This window comes from Quercus lobata, chromosome 7, assembly GCF_001633185.2.
Source record: "Quercus lobata isolate SW786 chromosome 7, ValleyOak3.0 Primary Assembly, whole genome shotgun sequence".
Taxonomy (NCBI): Eukaryota; Viridiplantae; Streptophyta; class Magnoliopsida; order Fagales; family Fagaceae; genus Quercus; species Quercus lobata.
The window spans coordinates 48133249-48148796 of record NC_044910.1 but is presented as its reverse complement, the minus strand read 5'-3'; the positions used below and the strand labels follow the sequence as shown (position 1 = coordinate 48148796).

The 15548-nt window shown below is 36.3% G+C and overlaps 1 protein-coding gene and 1 pseudogene across 4 annotated transcripts; one reads left to right on the top strand and one right to left on the bottom strand.

The window, feature by feature from the left end:
• Positions 1-5558: 5558 nt before the first annotated feature.
• On the top strand, positions 5559-11343 carry LOC115953544 (WD repeat-containing protein 44-like). Of its 3 annotated transcripts, none has more exons than XM_031071270.1 (7): positions 5559-7352; positions 7548-7638; positions 7857-8014; positions 8223-8274; positions 8417-8496; positions 8588-8681; positions 8784-11343. In XM_031071270.1, the coding sequence occupies exons 1-7, from the start codon at positions 5619-5621 to the stop codon at positions 9545-9547; spliced, it is 2973 nt and encodes a 990-aa protein (XP_030927130.1). In that variant the 5' UTR covers positions 5559-5618; the 3' UTR covers positions 9548-11343. The 3 variants fall into 3 exon arrangements, with proteins under 3 accessions (XP_030927130.1, XP_030927129.1, XP_030927128.1); XM_031071269.1 differs by having other exon boundaries at positions 8781-11343; XM_031071268.1 differs by having other exon boundaries at positions 7548-7695; positions 8781-11343.
• Positions 11344-11820: 477 nt separating this feature from the next.
• LOC115953545 lies at positions 11821-14969 on the bottom strand (annotated as a pseudogene). The gene is made up of 4 exons (XR_004083744.1): positions 14664-14969; positions 14471-14510; positions 12684-13437; positions 11821-12202 (listed from the first exon to the last, which is right to left on the bottom strand). The product of XR_004083744.1 is annotated as a very-long-chain enoyl-CoA reductase-like (transcript).
• Positions 14970-15548: the final 579 nt, after the last annotated feature.

Sequence of the window (15548 nt, the reverse complement as noted above, 5' to 3'; positions counted from 1 at the left end):
GGCACAATACTAAACTTCAGTTGAGGAGCATGACACGACTTGTTATTTCTTAGATTTCCAAGAAATGAGTGAGTCACCAAGAAATATATAGAAACCATTGATTGAGCATCTGATATTAGGACATGATGTGGTCCACAATAGCCAATGGTTGATATAACTAATTTTTTATTTTTTGAGAAATGATATAACTAATTTAGAGTAAAGAAAAACAGGAGAATATATAGAAAGAGTGGATGAAGAAACAAACCCAAAATAAGGCTGTAGAGAATGATTATCTTAAATAGATATATTAATTGGTAAAAAAATAACTTACGTTAGCCCATACTACATATAAAGGACTTAGTTTAGGTCCAGTGCATCTAATGCACTAGACCCGATCATATGGATACACATGTTTAAAAGTGAACACATGTCATCATCTTAACGGGTCTACACTACTATACATTGGACCTAAGTCTAACCCACATATAAATAGCAGTACATTCTCTAGTGACAACTTGCATAATAATTACTCTCCCTAGTTCCAAAATCATGCCGTCAAAAGGTCATATAGACTATTTACTCAAATTAGGATCTTTTCAAAATATATATATATATATATATTTTGTTAGGGTACTTTTTTACACCTAATTTTATTTGAATACTACATATTTATATCACTAATAAGTTATTGGGTTTTCCCAAATATTTCATATCTAATTATCTAAATTGGGTCATGATATAAAATATCACAAAAAGCCCAAAAATTTATATTTTATCCAATTTTATTATCATTATTTAGGTAAGCCCAAAACTAGCCTTATGAACCCAATACACACATCTTATTCTATTTAAAGCCCAAGAATACTTATGCTTGGCAATATCTGAAAAGTCCATGACTCAAATTCATGGCAAAACAATTTAATCAATAGAATTCAAATCCATAATCAAAGCCCATGATTTGAAACCATGGCAATTTATTTATCCAAAACCCAATTCACATTGGCAATATCAAAACTCAATTCTCATTGGCAACATCAAAACCCAATTTTTATTGGCAATATCAAAAACTCAATTCTCATTAGCAACATCAAAAACCCAATTCTCATTGGCAATATCAAAAGTCCAACTTACATTGGCACTATTTATCGGAAGCCCAAGGTTATCAATATTTAGCAAAATACTATATCATAATTATTTCACCTAGAAGTCCAATAATGACCAATGCTTTAGATTCTTAAACCTATTACTACAATATTACAAACTTATGGAATTTATGAATTATCTACTCTTAAAACCCATAGTGATTTTATAAAAGTCCAAGCAAAGAAAGGGCCACATGGCCCAACTAAAGATGCTGAAATGAAGTAAAGTTCTAGCCCAAAAGGGTCCCAGCAAGAGGCTTGAAAGTGGGCAACCAACCCTTGTTCATCCCTAAGTAAAGAAACAACTAGAGCCCCCTATAAGAGGACCAAGCCTTTAAGGATGAACTAGGGGCTTTCCCATCAGTTTTCTACCACCCTCTACTTGACGTGAACAGTACCCAAGAGCTGTCATATCAGCTGAAGTCAAAAGGATGAAGGGACTCCATCATCTTTCTCAAGATTGCACCTTTAGCGGAAGGGAAGCTGAAACCAAATTATCCAAACTTCAACAAATTAATGCTATAAATGTTAAAAATGTTCAAAACATGATTCATGTGCCAAGCCCATGAATCCTAAAGGGGAAAAAATTGGAAACATGTGGCTTAGAGGACATAAAGGGATCTCCAGCAGAACCCTCTGAAGTGGGCTTAAACTTTGACACTTGGCTTGGGGTGTTAAGTCCTACTTCCTAGGGTCCAAATCTCAGTTGCAATATTAGGATTCGTTCTTAATACTTGCCTTAATCCCATTGGCTGAACACAATTTCAGCAATCTTAGCATTTAATGCAAGATTACTCCACGTACTACCTTGTCCAAAGAAGCAAAACAGCTCCAAAAGCAAATCTCCCATTTTTAGGCCAAATCCAGGTTATTAATTCAACTAACCTGCTCCCTTGAATCAGAGCTACGTTTTTTTGGATGCTTGTTAATTAATGCTTCTTTAAACTCCATTATAAAAGTATAAGCACCTCAGCCCACAAAAAGAACAACTCCCTCTGAAACCCCTGGTCTATTTGCCATTTTGCTAGTAATTTAACTCTCTTTAAGCTCACTATTCATCCCTTTCAACCCACGTTCATATAACCTCAGACATTCTTTCCTCTCTTTTACAAAAACACAGCTCATAAATGCCTCCCACTACTCACAAAAGTCTTAATCTCAGAGTTAATCTCATCTCACTCACTAAAACAACCCATATTGTCTCATTCATGCCTTATGAACACACACCCACCAAAATCTTAGTTTAATACTTGCTGCACTGAGCTGAGATCCCTCTCTCCCTTCACACCATGCCAACCAATCATTTCCCTCTTCCCATGGAACCTTTAATTTTTACTTTTTATTTTATGGTTGAAGGATATAATGTATATGTAACAATCGAACTTTTCCCTCACATTGATGTAATGGTGGCTGAAAGTACAATGAACTTCCATGACGAAGACATACAAGGACCCCCAGGAGTTAACACATTCCTAAATTTATTTAATCATTGACCAATGGACTGTTTAAATCTGTTTTTTCTAGACTAAGTGTAATTTTACCCTTACCGCTGGAGATTTTATTTCACTCGAACTATCAAACCAGGACCACTAATGTACTAATTAAATATTATAACATATTTTTCATTGGGCTTTTTTGTTGCTGTTTTGTTAAATACAACCTTAGTTTCTTGCTTGGATAGGCTTTATCATCACACCGAAAGCCTTTGGGTACCATCTCAAGAGCCCATAATCGAGTTTTGGCTTAGCTTCCCAACATTTTAGATAGAGGCATCAATTTTCCCCTCGACATATATATATATATATATATATATATATATATATATACATATCTCAAATTAGGACTTATTTGAATAACTTAAATCCAACATAAATTACAAGTCAAAGGACTAAATAATAAATTGACCAGACTTCAAGAAATTTTAAAGGCATCTTTGAAAAACCATATCCAGTTTGCTGCATCAATCTCCCATAATTTCAGAAAAATTGACCTCAAGCTCAGGTTTAGATAATTAGATCCTTCCCTCTATCTATTAGATATCCAATCATTCCTTTCCATCCTTTTTTTTTTTTTTTCAGTGATAAAAGTGGAATCGACATGCTATTGGTCAATCTTTTCTCGTTCATGATAAACCTTGCTAAATGAATTCTTATTTGTAATTTTTTTTTTCCCAAAGTGTAGCATGTGAGACCATTGCTAAGAACAAATCAGCATATTCATGAACGACCGCAGCCCGTTTGATGTCAAAGGTTGGAATGATCACATCTGTTAGAGTCTGTTTCACAGTTAGGTTGCCAAGCAGCCCGTTTGTCAATGACCGCAGGTACTTCCCATCATACTTGGGCCCCACCACCGCACCAAACAAGCTTGTCACTGAACTCACAAAATTTTTCTGCCTGCTTCCATGGAATCAACTTTAATGGAAAATATACACCTTTTTTTGAATTCCCTTAAAAATTGTAAAAACTGAAAGAAATTAAAGGCTTTTTTTTTGGTATTGTGATTTCATTGAGATTTACCTGCTCTGGGGAAAAATCTTGGGACAGTTCTCCAAATAGAAGTTGATGATGTCCTTTGCAGCATACATTCTCTAGTGATAGCTTGCAACAATAAATACTCTCCCTAGTTCCACAATCATGTAGTCAAAATGTCACATAAGACTATTAACTCAAATCAGGACTTGTGGACTAACTTAAATTCTACACAAAATACAACATAAAGGACTAAATAATAAACTGACCAGACTTCAAGAAATATTAAAGACGTTTTTGAAAAATCATATCCAATTGGCTGCATCAGGATGAGGGCATCTAGCCCAATCAGAGTTAGTAAAAGCTTCAAGATGAGGAAAACAAGAAGATGGGAAGCAGAACCCTTAATCCACAATGCCTTTGAGATATGGGAGTACTTGATGAGCAACATGTAGATGGGGGACATGTGCTTCAACCATGAATTGGCGAAGGACTCATGGAATAAGACAAGTCAGGCCATGTTAATGTCAAATAAAGAAGACGACCAACAAGCTGTCTGTGAATGGTGGATCATCAAGCAAAGGACCAGCAGTGGCAGATAAGTTGATATTATGTTCCGTGGGGGTTTGGGTAGGCTTACAACCAAGAAAGCCTAAATCATATAGAATATCTAAGGCATATGAGAGATACTACGTTTACAATATTTTTACAACATTTTCACAACAAATCATAGGTGGTTAGTTGTTATTAGTTTAAATTTGAACTTAATACTAAAATTACAATTTTTTGCACCAATAATAACAACCAATAACAACTTGCCACTTATAATTAGTTATAAAAATATTGTAAATATATCATTTCTCAAGACATATTTACACTGAAAAATCAAGTAACCAATAGAAGAGTGAGCTAATTCCAAACCTAAGAAATACTTGGCTCGATCAATATCCTCTAACTTGAACTATTGATCAAGAAATGCCTGCCTTCAATTTGTTAATAGAAGGAAGATCATTACTTATAATTAAAATATCATCAGCATGCACTAGTATAGTTATAAAACCTTGTGTACAAGTGAACAATGAGTAATCACACATTGATCGAGCAAACTCACACTGCAACAAGGTAGAAGAAAACTTGTTGGACCAATGGTGAGAGGCCAGTTTAAGGCCATACAAAGATCTAGTGATTTTGCAAAACTGAGAAGATTTCCCCTTAACTTTCTTCAAAATCCAAGATGTAATTAATCTCATGTACACTTCCTCATCCAACTCGCTGTGAACGAAAGCATTATCTCTCGAAAGTCACGGTTTGAACATGGGGTTTTATAAAAAGAAACATAAGACATGGGAGGAGTTCATTAAAAAAAAAAAAAAAAAATTGAATTACCTTCAGTTCGGATCGGAATTGTTCGTTTTGGTATGTAAATCAGTACAACAAAACCCTTGTTATGTTTCGATACAAATTTCGGTCAATAACGAACAATACCAATCATTCCAACAAAATTCCATGTTGTACTTTGATCTATTAGATTTTATATATTTTTATAATGTTTTAAACGTTTTTTTTTTAATGAATTTATTTTAATGACTAAGAATTTTTTATAAGAAAAAAATATAAACATGCAGGACAGAGTGCCAAGACAAGGACTCGAATGCAAAAACAGAATAAAATAACGTGCCAATTGCAGTAATGGTGTTGAGTTGACAGCCCCAACAGAAGATAACAGACGTGAAGAGATGTCATATCATATAAGCAATGAAATGAAAATAAAATAAAATAAAAACCCTCTTTGACCGTTTCTTTTCCTACCATCAAAATCCCCCAAATACCATACCAAACCAAACCAAAACCATAACGGTAACAACCACCACTGACCACCCTTACCCCCCTTCTTTTTCTCTCTTCCTCTTCCTCCTACTAATTCCTTTCACCCAAAAAACCAAAAACAAAAACAAAAACAACAAAAATAAAAACAAAAACATGTTTCCCTCACGTTGCACCCAAAAAAAATTAAAAAATTAAAATGGAACGTAGAAAAACGCTTACCATGAACTGGGAGGGTCTGGGCGACAATGACGACGATGATCAATTCTTCGAGTCCTACAACCGCCTCTCCTTCTCCTCTGCCGTTTCCATCAACCTCACCGCCACATGCTGCAGCTCCTCCTCCGACGAGGAAGATGACGATTTCGAAAGCAGCCGTATGTCATTCGCCTCCGCCGTCTCCTCCCTCCGCTCCACCAAACTCAGCCATTTTGACTCCCTTTCCTCCACCACCACCTCCTCCTCCTTCATAAATTCGCCGCCCAATTATGATGTCTGGATGTCAACACCAGGTTCCATCAATGAACGTCGGAAACGCCTCCTCCAAGGCATGGGCTTAGCCGCCACCGCCACCACCACCCCCAACAACAACAACAGCAACAGCAAAACCCTCAGCTTTAATCACGTGGTTTCCAATAAAAAAGTCGACACAAACGATCACGATCATGTTTCTTCTCCGGAAAAAGAACCACCCAAACCACAACAACAACAACATAAACAAGAAGAAGAAGAACAAGAACAAGAAGAAGACAATGTTGTTTCTACGACGCTTCCACATTCGCCTTCTCAATGTCCAATCGTCCTCGTACGCTCGCGCTCAGAGGGAGACATTCAAAGCGATTCGTTTTCGCTATCCACGCGTAGGAAAGAGGAGCTCATTGGTACAATATCGAGGCAACGTCTCACGAGAACCTACTCCATGATATTAGCCCAACATGCTCGGATATGTGCCTATACGGATTCAATCTCTCCTAACGAAGCTCGATCCAGACTGGGACGGAAGCGATCGATACGACACAGCAGCGCGTTGTCGTCGGTATTGTCTTCGAAGGGAAGGTTGGGGGCTTTCTTTCTGATCAAGAGTTTGGATACAGGGAAGGAGTTTGTAGTGAGTGAATATGGTGAAGATGGGATGTGGAATAGGTTGAGTGATCTTCAAACTGGGAAGAAGATGACAATGGAAGAGTTCGAGAAATGTGTTGGGTATTCGCCGGTTGTTAAGGAGCTAATGCGTCGAGAAAACGTGTCCAGGAGGAACGAGATCATCGATAGGAAAGTGAGTGCAAATTCTTATTTTTCCAGGAGTTTGAGGATGAGCAAGAAAGGAGGTGCCGCTTTGTTGAAGAATGTGAAAGGTTTGGCCAATTCGATGAGTGGGCTAATGGGTGAAAAGGAGAGAGAGCTTTCGCAGGTTTCTTCTTCACCGGTTGTAGAGCAGAAACCGATCAAGAATTCATCGTCGTCGGAATGGACAAAAGTCCGGCAGAGCGGGAAGTCGTTTAAGGAGTTATCTGCTTTGCATTTGTGTCAAGAAATTCAGGGTCATGAAGGGTCGATTTGGTGCATTAAGTTCAGTCAAGATGGGCGGTTTCTTGCAAGTGCAGGGGAAGACAGAGTAATTCATGTGTGGGAAGTGCAGGAATGTGAGGTCATGTCATTGAGGTCAGGGGAGGAAGGGAGTATGAGTCCTAATATATCACCTCTCCAACTGTCGTTGTGTGCTTCCAGTTCTCTGGATAGACCTGGGATTGGAGAGGTCACGCCATTACCATCAGAGAAGAAGAGACGAGGAAAGTCTAGTACAAGAAAAGGGAACTCAGCTCCAGACTATGTTTATGTTCCGGAAACTGTGTTCTCGTTCTTGGAAAAACCTGTCTGCTCCTTCCAAGGTCATCTGGATGATGTTTTGGACCTGTCCTGGTCCAAATCTCAGGTCAGCCTGCTTCTCACCCTTCATGTGGTAGTAGTATATGTACAAACAAATCTCAAGAAATTCAGCATTTTTTGTAAAGAGAACTTAATTGATTGTTTTCATTGTATTTGTATAGATAGCTTTTCTTCACATTTCCTATATACATAGTCATACAGAGATTTAATATAACCAGGTCCAATTGGAATGGATTTGCAGCTGTTGCTTTCATCTTCAATGGACAAAACTGTCAGGTTATGGGACATGGAAAGCAAGAGCTGTCTAAAGGTGTTTGCCCACAACGATTATGGTGAGATGTCTAACCATGTTTCCAATACTATCTTGACTTCATTTTGGTCAAACATTGGTATTCTTTTCTTAGATGTCTTACTATGTCTATTTTGAGTGTAACATAGGGTTTGTTTGGCATCAGTTTATTTGGTTTTTTGCTGATTTTTTTTGTTGTTTTTGAAAAAGTAAGTTTATTTTTATGAGGACTCTTTTGACATAGGAATTTTGGTTTTGCAGTAACTTGCATACAGTTCAATCCTATTGACGACAACCATTTCATCAGTGGCTCACTTGATGCAAAGGTTCGAATATGGAACATACCTGAACGGCACGTTGTGGACTGGATTGACTTTCATGAAATGGTTACTGCAGCATCTTACACCCCTGACGGCCAGGTCCAGTTAAATTGAATTTTTCAGGATGTTTTGTGTCTCATACTCTTGAATAAAGTTATAATTTTCAGAGGGAAGCTCACTTCAGTTTAACCGAATCTCAGTAAAATAGGATCAACTTAGTAAATATCACAATCAAAAGCTTTTGTTTCCAAATACAATAGGCATGGCTTTATTCCTCTAGTGAAAATTTATGTTTTGGAAACTGTAGGGTGCCATCATTGGTTCACACAAAGGAATTATTCGCATGTACAGCACAGAAGGTAGGAGTTCCTTTAGTTGTTTCTGTTTTATACATATATGCTAAGAATTCAATTGAACCCTGTTGAACATTATTCTACTTTCTAATATAATCATATAAAAACCAAAGCCTATATGTTGATTCCACTGTATTTGTTGACCTAGATTGTAAATTAGATCAAATATGCCAGATTGATATTCAAACAAAGAAGAAATCTCAAGCTAAAAAGATTACTGGGTTCCAGGTAATTCTACTTTCAGTTTCTAGCTCTGTTCCCTTTTTGTTTTCTTGTGATGCTGTGTGCCTAAGAGGCAAGTAACTTTGTTTATGAACAGTTTGCCCCAGGAAATCCATCTCAAGTGCTTGTTACTTCAGCTGATTCCCGGATTAGAATTTTGGATGGTCCCGATGTCACTCAAAAATTCAAAGGTATCTTCATAATCATAGGAGCAGAAGTCTCTACCTTTTAGCTGGTGTGTTGTAACCTTTTTCTGGTTATGTTAATGGCTTTGTTGGTTGGATATATAGCAGGTTTTCGAAATACAAGCAGCCAAATTTCAGCTTCTTTTAGTCAAGATGGGAAATATATCGTTACTGCAAGTGAAGATTCTCAAGTTTATGTTTGGAAGCATGAAGAGCCCAGAAATGCTGGGACAGGAAAACCCAAAAATGTAGTCACCCAATCACACGAGCACTTTCAGTGTAAGGATGTTTCAGTAGCAATCCCATGGCCAGGTACCATAAAGGGTGAACCACCAACCATGTCAGTGCAATCTAAAAGACAATCCAAACGCCTTACTTCACAACTACCTTCTTCTGGAGGGTCACCGACCAAAGAAGACAACTCTGCAAGCAGTAAAAGACACTTGCCATCTCTTCCAACACCTTCTGCTGGAGGATCGCCAACCAAAGAAGAAAACTTTGTAAACAGTAAAAGACACTTGCCACCTCTTCCCAAGAAAAGCACTAATGTTTCAGAGAGTGTTTCAAGTCCACCAGAAGAAGAGCTTGCTTATGTTTCACGTACAGATTCTGGGATTGGCGAGTCATTCACTTCACTTTCTGCCTTGTTTAGATACGGTGATTCACCTTCTATTTCTGCTGCCAATCCATCGTCTTCATCTTGGTCTTGGTTTGATGCTGGTAATAACCATGTGACCCATACCACCCAAGCAACAGCATGGGGCTTAGTAATTGTGACAGCAGGATTGGGAGGTGAGATCAGGGCTTACCAAAATTTTGGGTTACCGCGTAGGATTGGCCGCCAAACAAACATTTTTGGAGGCCCTACATGAGTGGATTTCTATTGGCAAAGATAGAAGCATTCCTTTTTTATGGCAAAACTTCTGCGTTGCAACATGAGAATATAATTCTTGCATGTGGGAGTTGCTCCATTCCAGTGAAATCAAACTGCAGGACTGGTATTTAATATTCTATATGCCAAAAGCTCCTCACAATAGTTTTTGTAAATTATAGCTGATCCACTCCCACATAATTGATGCCTATATGTGTTTACTCCAAATCATAGGTGTTTTGATTTTCTACATATCATTGGAAGCCATGATCAGATGTAATTGTATGTCATGTAACATATGGCAATGAATGATAGTTCCTGAGTTCAAATCCTATATAAATGCGTGTTAGTGTTCCATCTTGATGAATATTACATACCTCACAAAATAGGCTCTATTTTTGGTCTCCTTGATCGGTACTGTCAGAGGGTTGTATGCAAAGGAGATTCTGTGCCAGCATCTGGCTAGTAATTACACATCAGATCATGTCCGCATTAAATATTACACTAGGTTAGATCATTTTCTTATGGTTTTGTACTTTTGTTCACTTGCATAATTCTTTTGTTAGTTATTTTCTTATTGCTTTTGGTCTACTTGCAAAATCATTGCAAACAACAAAGTAATTCTAGTAATTTCTACAACTGAGTTTGTGCTGGAAAGAAAAAACAATAAAAGGTCATTGATTCTATTTGTGGCTAAGAAAAATCACTGGGTGCAACAAAAGAGTAAGGGTGGGTTCAAGTTGATGACAATCGTAGAGCTCCATTGTTGTACTTTGCAAGAGCAACAGAAGAGAGAACTTTGTTGGCCATTATTCATTTACTAGTTATTCATATGATACACCTAAAACAAAGGTGTTGTGTTATTTGTATATGATTGTCGTTGAAAAGGATGGTCCTTGTTTGGTAACTACAGTGTGTTTTCCATAAACTGTTTGACATTTAATCATTTCTTCCAAAAGATAATCCAATGTTTGTTTTTGGATTTTTTTTTTTTCATGCCATATTTCTGTAGAAGTTTTCCTGTTTGAAGTGTAAACGATTTGTCATAATGGTTAAAAAATAGAACTACATTCATTTAGGTATCTGGTCATCTTTTTTGGATTTTTTTTCATGCCATATTTCTGTAGAAGTTTTCCTGTTGGAAGTGTATACGATTTGTCATAAAGGATAAAAAAAACGACATTCATCTAGGTATCTGCTCATCTTTTTAAATCCAAAGCAGTTGAACCATTGTTCTGATAGTGAAACAACATTCAAAGTTTGCCATTTAACCTTGACTAAAAATGAAATCGGAGGTTGTTTGTCAGTTGGAAGATGACAGCATTTCCTTCATTCCTACAATCCATGTGACAGGTGAGCATTTTTATTGCAAGATATTTCTTGAAGCTTTTGACCAAGTTGGAGAGAGAGAGAAAGAGAACCATGAGAGTTGGTCCTAAAGTTTTATTTAGTGGTTCTCATCTATTTTTCATCTATGGTAACTCTGGGTTATGGTATCCACTATGATCAACATCCTTTATTTTAAGTTTTTATTAGTAGAAGAAGATAGATTTTATATTCATTTGATTTGTATTACATCAGAAGAGATATGGTTTTCCAGAAAAATTGGTACATCTTCTATGAAAGCACAAGCATCTTCCATATGTTGGGCATGCCTTGCCAATCTATGTGCTTCTATCTTCCCTCTCCTTCCTACATGGAGATAACTTCCATCTTCTAAAACCTCTTAAACCACTCCTTGCTTTATCGATGATATCCCCCACTTTGGACAGATTGGTTCTTTTAATATTAGATCAACTACCATCATAACTGAGTCACCTTCCAAGATCACTTCTAAATGGTGGAGATTATTTAATACACACACACACATGAAGTAACCGCAGAGATTAAAAACACTTATAAATAAATGGTTATGACCATAGTGAAAGAAATACCCAAAAACATAGAGAAACCTCAAACTATACTAGCACTGACTAGTTTGTTGAGGCTCTAGAGCCAACCCCAAAGTTTTGGGACTAAGACTTAGTTGTTGGTGTGGTTGTATAGTTATCCATGAGTGGAAATCAATTCCAGACATAGTTTCTTTTCCTTCGGAAATATTACTTTTGGTGAGAGACTAACCAAAGGTTCAGGCTTTATAAATTAGCATAGATAACAGTAGCACTAAATCAACAAACACTCAAACAAAACCCAAAACCCAAAGAAACGCTCAAGTTTAATGAATTTTCCATACTTCTAACCTAGTTTGTGGAACTTGGGTTGCACATTCTGTTATTAGAAGTGAGAATGTGCATATGGATGGTCAAATATAAGTAGCACCAGTACATTCTCAACAATACAGAAAGAATCCTCCAAAACAACAAAATTGAACATTAAGACCTCATCACAATTTTTATAAAAAAGAGGTCCAGCCATAGTTAATCATTCCTATGGCTCAACTTACATTTTTCAATTGTCTAATAAATAAATCAGACTAAGGAAATGACTTTGGATGGAATGATTACCCAAAAAAGATTTTGTGTCCTTGAACATTCTTAAAATAACACCATTACCTGCTGGTCCAATTATGGTAAGTATTCTTTAATTTTTACAGAAATGGAGGCAGAATCACCCATCGCCGTGGATATTTTGGCCTTCCTTCCTTCCCATCAAAAAGCTGCAGATTAAGAAGCGTCCATAATTAGAAAAGATGATTCAAAATTGTAGTTACAAAACAATAGAATCAATCATGCAAGTTCAATGTTTGCATATTGCAGTTCTGGATAACAGAGATTAACATCAATTATTCCAAAGAGGGATGGGCCTAAGGAACATTTGACACATAAAACTAAACAGAAATAAAATAAAAATAATGAGATAAGCACAGACATCTGCTTAGGGTATTCTATAGTTGATCAAGTTCCCATATTATCTTGGCAGTAGACATCATAATTTAGCCTCTATCCTAAAGCTACACAGGAACAACTCTGCTAAATTTGCTTAACATAGATTGTATCAACTGAAGATCAAAAGCTACTCTCAGGAATACCAATATTTGAATGGTTCCCACAAGAATCTAGATTAATATAAGGCGCATTGACCAACAATATAAATGATCAAACAGTTCCTTTATCTGAGCAAAGGCAACTAGTATTTACCTTCTTCAAGCGATGGTGCTTTGCGAGGGCCCAATTAGTCATTATAAAAGCAGCCACCACAAGGAATACATAACCAGCAACAGTTTGTGTTGCAATATTAAATCCCAGCCACTGATAAATCTCAGTGGTGTAATTTGCACAGGTCAAAATATTGAACAAAAACCCATGTGGGATTTGATATCCCCCACTTCCATCAGGGCTGCGAAGGCTTTTCAGAATAAGATGGCAATAGAAGTTTGCAATTTGACATATCAACCCAAATCCAAACCCAATCTTCATCTGTAGGTCGCTCACTGGGGTGTATAATGGGTGGTTCACATAGTATGCAATGAGTGAGCCAAAAGTCCAATAATATGCACAGTTCCAAAACACATTGGATAGAGGTGAGGTTGCATGGCTAAACCTATGCACAAAAAAAGTTTCCATAATACGTTTGAAGTAATGGAAGCACCAGTAGTACAAGGCATATGTTTGAACCGGGTGGATGATACGCTCCCCTCCATAACCAAAGTACTGATATACTGGAAAGTAGTAGAATATTGGATAGATTATCAAAGGCCCCAAATACTCCCAGAAGAAGAGTGTACGGTAGGAGACCTGTGGACCCAGGTCTTTGAATATTACAGTCAAGTGATCTGATTTTCCATCGTAGTAATCTTCAATTTTTTTTTGGGATTCAGAACAACAGGTCTTTCTTTGGATCCAGGTTGGACGGGTAGAGTAATACGCTGTCTTGAAGGATAGTATTTTTTGCCTGTTGAACATGAAAATGTAGTTGTATAAGGTTTCTGAAATAAGGAAAATTAACTATAAAATTAATAACCAACATCTCTATTAAATGGGAGAAACTAATAGCAATAAAAAAAAAAAGATCAAATATCAAATTAGTTTCAATTTTCTTAACAAATGTAATCCAAACACCAATTATGGACCTTCATTAGCAAAAAAGGGCCCCAACCCAGAGTCAAAATAACTCCAGCTAAGAATTTCCAGAACTTAAGAGGAAAACAAACAATGTGATACATAATTTCAAAACCAATAAGTTATCAACATATCAATAGAAATTGTCGAGCCAGCATGTAATCAATATGAACTGATAACTAAAAAATATAAGGAAGTGATCCAACCTAAAACAAATGGAATGATTTCCTAAATCTTCGTTTATCTGTTTAACAAAATATTTTGATAATTCTGCAGAAAAGGTAAAAATGTGTAGATATCATCAATTAAGTATATCGATGTTCTTTAAGGAAATATCTGACTCCAAACGGCTAAACAGATCACAAATTAGCATACAGTTTGACATATCAAACGCTCTGAAGAACACTTGTTCAGATATATGGAGAATTTGAGTTTATATCACATTTTAGACAATACTAGATTTAAAATTATATAATTGTTTATGATCATTTTTTACAAACTTCATTAGTAATAATTTAACCATTATGGATAACTTCTTTAAATGATAAACTCATTATTTGGATCAAAAAATTCATTTCATTTTCTAAAATTAACTGTATATATAATAGTTTTTAACGGTGATATAAAGTTGAAAAACTAGAATTTATGTCTCATATTAGTAATTTTACAAATACAAGATATGCAAGAATTAAAATTTCCTACCTAATCGATGATAAGAATTACAATTTCTGGGAATTGAAATATTCATGGAAATTCTTACATATACTCTAAGATCAGCAACATCAATGACAGCTGATAAATATAGAACAAACATCTAGTCATCAACAACAGAAACAACAAACACACATATGTTTTTCAGAACTTACATCGTCGATGTATAGCCTCCTGCAGATCACTCACCGTAGCCTGCAGTGCAGAGCAACAGAAAGAGAAACTAAATTAGTCTATGTTTGGTTCCTGAGAAAACCTTAAAATGCAAAGCAATGCAATAATAAATAATTAGCTTATCAAACTACAGTACTAAATTTGCAAAATGAAAGGGAAATGAAGAAATGGTACAGAGTGATTGAGGTCGAGGCCGCCTTTGATGATTTCTCTACCGCTCCGAGTGATAACAGTGACCTTCATGCTTGCTTGGGATTTGGGAATTGCAATTTGCAATGCAATAAAAGTAATCGATTTTGATTTTGATTTTGATTTTGGTTTTGTTGGTGATACTTTCAAGAATGGGGTGGGAGCTTTTAAAGGGCTCGCTGAGACTTTAATGGGGTATGGGGGATAGTTGACCGTTTACAGTTGGAGAGCTAGGCTAACTGAATTTAAATCAAGTTCGGTATATCACACTGTCTAGGACCCTTATAGTGGCCAGGGGACCCCTGGAAACATTAGAATTAATTATGGGCGGAAATACATTGTTTTGGTTGTTGGGAGAATGATAATGTGAGTGTAGGAGGGATAGAGACCAGAGAGGATGGATTAAAAAAAAATGTACAATTTTCTTTTTTCCTCTCTGGTCTCTCTCCCTCCTACACTCATACACATTTTCATTTTCTTGTGTGTTTGAAATAGAGTATAGAAAATGTAATTTACTAAGTAACAAAGTATTGTTATATGACTTATATTCTTTTTCTCTTTTCTTTTCTTTTTGGGTTAAAGAAGGCATCTGATATAAATAAAAATAAACTAAGTAACAAAGTAAGAGTTATTATAACACCTCTCATAATACAAATATAGTCATAAAGTAAAAGCAAATTGATCTCCATGCGAGGCGTATCGTAAATTACAAAATCCATGCGGTAAGGTAATTTCTATCTTTGCCAACCAGTCAGCAATCAGCACACATTGATTAACTTCCCTAAAGTAGTGGTTGATTTTCACACTTGGAATTTGCCTCACCAAATCCCTGCAATCTAAAATAAGAGATGAATGAGCAATGTTAGTATA

Excerpts from the sequence above, each read along its gene's own strand:
- LOC115953544 (XM_031071268.1), top strand. The coding sequence starts at position 5,619 with ATGGAACGTAGAAAAACGCTTACCATGAACTGGGAGGGTCTGGGCGAC. Across the intron at positions 7,696-7,856 it reads TTCATTTTGGTCAAACATTG|TAACTTGCATACAGTTCAAT; the intron begins GTATTCTTTTCT and ends TTGGTTTTGCAG. Across the intron at positions 8,275-8,416 it reads TCGCATGTACAGCACAGAAG|ATTGTAAATTAGATCAAATA; the intron begins GTAGGAGTTCCT and ends TTGTTGACCTAG.